Below are 7,500 nucleotides of genomic sequence, written 5' to 3'. Positions count from 1 at the left end.
AATGAGTCTCGCGGATACATATAATTCAGAAGAATATGTGAGTGATTCATACACAGCGTCTCTTTCCTTTATCAGGGGTTCTACCAATTGATATCTTTCCAAAAATAATTCAAAGTCAATTTCTTGATTTGTATCTTCAATTTTTGGAAACTTAGAAAGTTCTTCTGTCAAACCCTGATCAATGAACCTACAAAATCCTTCGAATTGTATCTGATTAAATCCAGGTATTGTGGACATTGTGTCTATCCCGGATTATTTTGAAATTGTCAGTTATTTATATTCATCCATATTGAATTCTCAAAAAAAAAAAAAAAAAAAGAAATACCATTTTGGCTGGCCCATCAAATACTATATATAGATCTAGCAATGATGTAATTTCGATTCTATGAATCTTTGACTGGAATCTATGAGATAAGTGGAATAAAAATTTATACTGAACTTAAACTTAATTTTAAGAGATGCAAGCGGAACGGAATTGATAAAACAGTCTTAGAAACAGAATATCCTACTTAGGCTTACTATGCTTTGGGATTTTTTTAGAATATTATTTATTTATTTGATTTATATTTATTTTCTATTTTATTTTTTTTAATATAATATAACGGTATTGATGATTGATATTCTAATCTACTTGATTGATATTCTAACTTGAATATTGAATACCAGAAAACTATATGATATGAATATTTATTAGATTTATTATTAAATCTATCTAATTTATTTTTTTTATATCTAGATCTATGTCTTCTCCGTTCTTTTATTACCCTCCTGTCGTGTTGTCAATTGACAGTATGACTTCGGGGTCAATATAATTTGACCGAGCAAATCCTATTTTGGTAAACCATCTTGAATCTACTGCAGAGTGAAGGATCATGAATCCAACGCATAACCCTTTGTGAATGAGAGAGATAAAGATGAGAAAGACCAATGAAATAAAGTTTCAAGGTTATATAGTTTAATGGTAAAGTTTGATTTGATTACCATTAACTAACCCCCAGAATACTTAAGGAGTTTTTCCGTTTGATTTATATACTATGGATCTACTAAAGACGGATCTTGACCTGAGTTATATTAAGTTAAAGTTAATAAGGTAGCCCTACTAGGTCTTAATTACCTATTATGTTTTTCCTATTCTATTTTTATATTATCTCAATTTTCTTATTACCTATGGTATTTGTCTTATTACCCATATTCTAGTGCTTTTTGATTTGGCCGGCCCTCGGGACCTTTTATTTCTAGTTGATTTATGAAGGCGGCCGTAGGCCCCTATGGTCCAGTGGTTACGACCTCTCTCTTTCACGGAGAAAACGAGGGTTCAAGTCCCTCTGGGGGTGTACCAAGACTCAAGACTATAGGAGTGGTATTTTCTATCAAATGATCCGTAGCCGTATTTCTCAAGTCTGCCTGGTAGACGAAAGGAAGTTTATTATGGAACGTCTAAAAAATTTAGGCGTTGGGTCGATGCCCGAGTGGTTAATGGGGGCGGACTGTAAATTCGTTGACAATATGTCTACGCTGGTTCAAATCCAGCTCGGCCCAACAATTTGCCAATCTACTATCAGACGGTAGAACTCTCTTGTTCTTAAGAAATACCTTACCGGATACAAGATAAAAAAAAGAATTCAAATTTTCTGCTAGATCTCTTCTTATTTCCCTGGGATTGTAGTTCAATAGGCTAGAGCACCGCCCTGTCAAGGCGGACGTTGCGGGTTCGAGCCCCGTCAGTCCCGACGGATCCAATAAGTACATCAACTCGTCTCTCCATTTTCTGTGAAAGAGGGGACAGAGAGCATCATTGAATCCCGAAGAGGTTTCCTCTCTTTTTTTTTCAGGATTCTGTCAAAGAAAGAATAAACCCTAAACTAAAATTAAAAAAACTAAAATAGTGAAGTTGATAGAATATTCAATCTTTTATCCCGCGCCTCATCTTTCTCATACTTCTTTGTCTTCCAAAGAAATTTGGATCATTAAATTTTACAACCAAATTCCTCTCTTTTTGAGTTTTTAATGGAAACGGATGGGTGGTTAGATGATACTTCGTTTGACTACATACAAAAAAAAGAACAGAAAAGAAGGATAAAAAAGGAATTTTTGCTCGGTCCGGGAATCCAAGATTGGATTCGGTATGGATAAAGGATCTTCGTATGTTATACTATTCAATTCTCGACGACGAATTAATTTAATAGCTCAGATATTGTTATTCATGATATGATATTGATCCGATTCAAGATCATCGATAGGTAATGCATTCATTGAATTGACAGGTGAAAGATTTATCATCTCTATGGGATTAAATCCCGAGTTATTGTGAAATAAAAAAACGATGAGATTATGGAAGTAAATATTCTTGCATTTATTGCTACTGCACTGTTCATTTTAGTTCCTACTGCCTTTCTACTTATAATTTACGTAAAAACAGTCAGCCAAAACGATTAATTACTTTGAATGAAACTTTACTTCTGAATTCTTATCCATATTTGAAGAAATCAAAAGTAAAGTATTCTATTAAATGAAATCAACGGGCTATAATCGGCGGTATTCTATGAGATCCGAGAGTATGGTAAGAAAGAAATTTTTTTCTTATCATACTCTCTATTAGTGTTATAGTAATGTATAAAATAAAATTGTACTTGACTTTCTAATAAAGTTGGTATACTATATTAGCTTCTATCTTCAATCTATGTAGTTATTAATCCAAAAATATATGGAATTGACGTACGACCCGATTCTATTTCTTTGATACATCTATTTATTCCGATGAATCTGAAAAAATCGTTTTACTGTTATAGAATACATTTCTCCACTAGAATCCAAGGGAATTTTGAAATGAGGATCTTTTTTTTTATTGAAATAATTTTCAATTTAAATAAAAAAAGCGTTGCAGAACGATCTATAAAACAATTGATACTGTTAACTAAATTAGGAGTGGTTCTAAAGTCCACTTCTTCCCCATACTACGAGTGAAAGGGAAAATGTAAAGACTACCATTAAAGCAGCCCAAGCGAGACTTACTATATCCATGTGAATTATATCCCTTTTCTCTATGATAGAATTATTCCATTATTGCTCACTAATAATAGTAGAATGAATGGTCCAGAGTCAAAAAGGGATTCTGGCCGAACACTATTGATGAACCAGTCAAATAAATCCATTTCAAAAATTCCTATATGATTTCTAATCGGGAAAGACTAAATACAAGTAAAATATACAATGACACTATAAGGGAATGTTACTAATGGAATGGAACATCTATTCTATCTAGTAATAAAAAAAGAGACCCATTCCTTTTTCTTGCCCTTCAAAGTAAAAAAAAAATCTATTACAGACTTTTATTTCCTATTTGATCTAATTCGTACCCTTTCCCAATTGTCTCTCTGAAGGAGTTGGGAGATAAGTATATTATACTCTTAACGACGGGTCTAAAAAAAAAATTTTTTGCACTTTTTTTTTCTAAACTATAAAAAAAATCCATCCAATATAATCTTTCTTTGAATTTTAGATTCAAGTATTTTCAAGTTTTTACAAAATCCCCAGAACAGAATAAGAGATTTAGATTCATTTGTTGATGAGGCGGCACCCGGATTTGAACTGGGGAAAAAGGATTTGCAGTCCCCCGCCTTACCACTCGGCCATGCCGCCAAAAGGATACACAATAGGAAAAAATTTTGCTTTTTCGGTTGGATTACTAAACTTTAGTTTATTGTACTTGCATCTTGCATTCCTTTTTTAATCCTTTTTCTAAATCGAAATTTCGAATTTATGTATAAAAATTTTATCGTTTCTTATTGTATTTAATAATTAATGTATTTGATCTACCTCCTCTGTCTATTTTCGTTTAAAAAACGATTTATGACAAAAGGGAACCATTAACTATTCGTTGACTGAGAATTCGTGACTTATTCTTGGATTTGAATCTAAAATTGGGTTTCCCTAATGACATAAGAAAATCCAAATGGATACATACTTAATTGATTCTTTTAAATCAAAAATCCTTCTCAATTTCTGGATTCTATTATAACAAAAATGATAAGTATATGTAAACCCCAGAAGGGAAATTTTTACACAGATACCAAATTGGGTATTTAGAGTATGTTGCCTATAAACAAAAAAACAGGATTTCATTGGAACAAAAAAAGGCCCGGCTGGGTATTGACCGGGCCAGGCCCAAAAGGCACTTCGAACAAAATAAAAGCAAGAAGGTCTTCTTTATTTATCTTTCTATTCTATTTGGATCTTTCGAGCATCTAAATGGAATTGCTAATTCTATAATAATGATAAAGAATGTAAAAGAAATACTTTATTTAATCCTTACTTGATGTGTAATGTAACATAGTAATTATCTTTTTCAATTGGGAGAGATGGCTGAGTGGACGAAAGCGGCGGATTGCTAATCCGTTGTACGAGTTATTCGTACCGAGGGTTCGAATCCCTCTCTTTCCGTTTCCGTTGACGACTTTCTATTTTTTTTCTTTCAATTTTTGCAAACCCTTTTTTATTTTTTTTTCCTAATTAAATTAAATATGTGGAATAGCGAAAATAAATAAAATATTATTAATTAATAAAATTGTAAAATCAAACAAGAAAAATTCAATTTTTATTTTATTCTTCACGTCCAGGATTACGTCCTGGATCATTGGATAGGAATCCAAAAATGAAGAGAGAAACAAAGAATATTACTACTGTGTAAACGAAAAGTTTGAGAGTAAGCATTACACAACCTCCAAGATCATTTTTTGAAAAAGAAAAACGAGAAAAGATAATAGATCCTCCACTTTTATATCACATATCTTATTTTGACACCAAGAAATGAATTATAGAAATAGAAAAGAATGTTCAGAAATTCAAATCAAATGAAGTTGAAATTTGTAATAAGAGTCTTTAATTTAATTACCACAATCACTTTCATACCCACAATTAGATATTCTAAGGGACCCTAAGCTCATAAGGTATTTCCCCGAAAAAGGATTAAAATGGGGAAAGGAAATAGGGCGAGCCGGATTTATCGCGACTATCCGAAAGTTTGAATCGAAGTTTCATACTGTCAGACTTATTTGATCTTATCAATTGTTATAATTTTTCTCGAATAAATCATGAATTTTCTAGGATAGTATTAAAGCTCTTATCGAAAACTTACAGCAGCTTGCCAAACAAAGGCTAAAAGAAAAAAGAACAGGGGTATAACTGGCATGACATCTACGATTGGATTCAAAAAAGCATAGGCTTCGGGCAATTTGGCGAAGAAAAGACTAGTCGGATAAAGGGCAGAATTAAGACAGATCAAACTAAAAATATTAAGCATAACAGACTTTTTTTTTCGTCGAAATAATTGCATTTTGATTGAGTTAAGGAAAAATGAAGAAAGTAAGGTAAACAAAAAAATCCTTCTTTTTTTCTGCTCAATCAAAAATCCTCCAATTCTCAAAGGAGAATAGAAGAAATCATACTTTCATACAATATCTTAATTGAATTATATGTAATGATCAATAAATTCAGTTGAATTCTAGATATACACATGCCAAAAACCTAGCATGAATCTATAATAGATTCTATAAAGATAACGAAAAAAGAGTTTCTCTAGATAGTTGCACTGGAATTGACGAAGACTTAATACCAATATTATTCTTTATTAGTATTAGTGTCCAATAAAAATAGAAATGGGGCGTAGCCAAGCGGTAAGGCAACGGGTTTTGGTCCCGCTATTCGGAGGTTCGAATCCTTCCGTCCCAGAGCGTATCCATTGTATCCTAATATTTGTTTTTTGTTCAAGGAGGTTCTGTTTCAAGGTCTAATATTGCATAGAATATTAAATATTATATTATTCCTCCTTCTTTTTTGATTTTGAATGATTCTTTGCGGAAGCATATCTGAGTTTTTCACAAACTGAACTAAATCGAGTTAAATGATATACAAAAGTAACTGAACCCCTTTGTGACCCAGATAAAGCTAAGATGGGCCGTAGATCATAGTTGTAGAAAGATTACTTAACCTCATCAGGTAAAAAAAAAATGAAATGAAAATACATATAAAAGAGGAAGCGCATAACGTATAGGTATGTATTCTTATCCTGCAAAAAAGCTGGGGTCTTGCTAATATTTCTTCAGAAAAATCTTTATTATCTATTTTCTTATCTATTATCTATGTAGATAAGAAAAAATATAAATTACTTTGTCTCTGTACCGACTGAACCAATGACTATTCATGATTCCATAATTGAATCAATTCCGTACTGGTTCCAAATTAGAGGAATGTTATGGTAAAACTTCGTTTAAAACGATGCGGTAGAAAGCAACGTGCGACTTGAAGGACACGATCCGGTGTGGATTCTTTTTCTTATATCCACCATTTTATATAGGAATGAAGGTGCTCTTGGCTCGACGTCATTTGTTCTATTCTACTAGAGCCCTTCTTTTTTTTATTGGGTTGTAATGTAAATAGTTCATGATGGAGCTCGAGTAGAAAATTGATTAATTTCTCAGGGGCAACGATCTAGGGTTAATGCCAATTCATAAATTGGAACAACTTCGTAAGTATATCTTCGATATAGAAATCGAAAGGATCCGATTCGAGCAATTTTTCAATTCAAAAAATTTGTTGGAACGGCTAAAACTTTTTCGATACGCAGTGTATCGCACACGAATCAACCGTCGGTATGATTCTTTGATAGAAAGAAATCACAAAAGGGGTATGTTGCTACCATTTTGAAAGGATTAAGAAGCACCGAAGTAATGTCTAAACCCAATGATTTAAAACAAAGATAAAGGATCCCAGAACAAGGAAACACCACTTCAATTGTCTCACGGATCCGAATAACGAATCAAAATAGATTTTAAACGAGACAAAAAGGGTGGGTTAAAGACCACTCAAAAAAAATATTAAATTAAAGATTTTTCTTTAAGATTTTTGAGATATTATTGAACTTGAGTTATGAGTACAAATGATTTTTTCTTCTTCAGGAAGTAAGCTAAATAAAAATGAGTGAAATTGAAATTATAGAATTTATTAAGTTATTGTACGGATTCCTTTCCTATTTATTCTAATCAAATTTTATCCATAGATAAAACTTTGAATCATTTTTTCTCGAGCCGTACGAGGAGAAAACTTCCTATACGGTTCTAGGGGGGGGGTTCTTTTTCATCTACATCTATCCCGATGAGCCGTCTATCGAATCGTTGCAATTGATGTTCGATCTCGAAGAGAAGGAAGAGATCTTCGGAAAGTGGGTTTTTATGATCCGATCAAGAATCAAACTTATTTAAACGTTCCCGCTATTCTCTATTTCCTTGAAAAAGGCGCTCAGCCTACAGGAACTGTTCAGGATATTTTAAAAAAGGCAGAGGTTTTTAAGTAACTTTGCGCTAATCAAACAAAATTAAATTAAGGAAATAAAAAAAGGGTAGGATAGTGATTTCTATATCATTTTGGATATCTTTTCTATACTATGTTTTTTATTTCCTTTCTTGGTCTATTCGTATCTATTCTATTTATCATTGCTTTTATAGA

General features: G+C 32.3%; 6 protein-coding genes and 6 non-coding genes across 12 annotated transcripts in view, besides 1 other annotated feature; 6 read left to right on the top strand and 6 right to left on the bottom strand. All coding sequences in view use genetic code 11, as the record gives it.

Moving 5' to 3' along the window:
* Window positions 1-237, bottom strand: part of rpoB (RNA polymerase beta subunit) — a 3,183-nt gene extending 2,946 nt beyond the window's left edge. The window contains exon 1 of the mRNA in view: window positions 1-237. This exon is cut by the window's left edge and continues 2,946 nt beyond it. Coding sequence (YP_009747303.1) covers window positions 1-237 — 237 coding nt within the window.
* Window positions 1-7,500: part of a sequence feature (large single copy region (LSC)) that runs on past both edges of the window.
* On the top strand, window positions 1,263-1,333 carry trnE-UUC. The gene has a single exon. It is a non-coding gene; the product is annotated as a tRNA-Glu (tRNA).
* Window positions 1,456-1,539, top strand: trnY-GUA. The gene has a single exon. It is a non-coding gene; the product is annotated as a tRNA-Tyr (tRNA).
* trnD-GUC lies at window positions 1,657-1,730 on the top strand. The gene has a single exon. It is a non-coding gene; the product is annotated as a tRNA-Asp (tRNA).
* On the top strand, window positions 2,332-2,436 carry psbM (photosystem II protein M). Its single transcript has one exon. It carries the CDS (start codon window positions 2,332-2,334, stop codon window positions 2,434-2,436), a length of 105 nt encoding a protein of 34 aa, YP_009747302.1.
* petN (cytochrome b6/f complex subunit VIII) lies at window positions 2,932-3,021 on the bottom strand. Its single transcript has one exon. The coding sequence runs from the start codon at window positions 3,019-3,021 to the stop codon at window positions 2,932-2,934; it is 90 nt and encodes a 29-aa protein (YP_009747301.1).
* Window positions 3,569-3,639, bottom strand: trnC-GCA. The gene has a single exon. It is a non-coding gene; the product is annotated as a tRNA-Cys (tRNA).
* On the bottom strand, window positions 4,353-4,440 carry trnS-GCU. The gene has a single exon. It is a non-coding gene; the product is annotated as a tRNA-Ser (tRNA).
* Window positions 4,600-4,710, bottom strand: psbI (photosystem II protein I). Its single transcript has one exon. The coding sequence runs from the start codon at window positions 4,708-4,710 to the stop codon at window positions 4,600-4,602; it is 111 nt and encodes a 36-aa protein (YP_009747300.1).
* On the bottom strand, window positions 5,120-5,299 carry psbK (photosystem II protein K). Its single transcript has one exon. It carries the CDS (start codon window positions 5,297-5,299, stop codon window positions 5,120-5,122), a length of 180 nt encoding a protein of 59 aa, YP_009747299.1.
* trnQ-UUG lies at window positions 5,656-5,727 on the top strand. The gene has a single exon. It is a non-coding gene; the product is annotated as a tRNA-Gln (tRNA).
* On the top strand, window positions 6,251-7,348 carry rps16 (ribosomal protein S16). Its single transcript has 2 exons — window positions 6,251-6,289; window positions 7,163-7,348. Exons 1-2 carry the CDS (start codon window positions 6,251-6,253, stop codon window positions 7,346-7,348), a joined length of 225 nt encoding a protein of 74 aa, YP_009747298.1.

Source organism: Erigeron canadensis, chloroplast, assembly GCF_010389155.1.
Source record: "Erigeron canadensis voucher CCANA20171209 chloroplast, complete genome".
Lineage (NCBI taxonomy): Eukaryota > Viridiplantae > Streptophyta > Magnoliopsida > Asterales > Asteraceae > Erigeron > Erigeron canadensis.
This window is presented reverse-complemented; position numbering and strand designations above follow the sequence as displayed.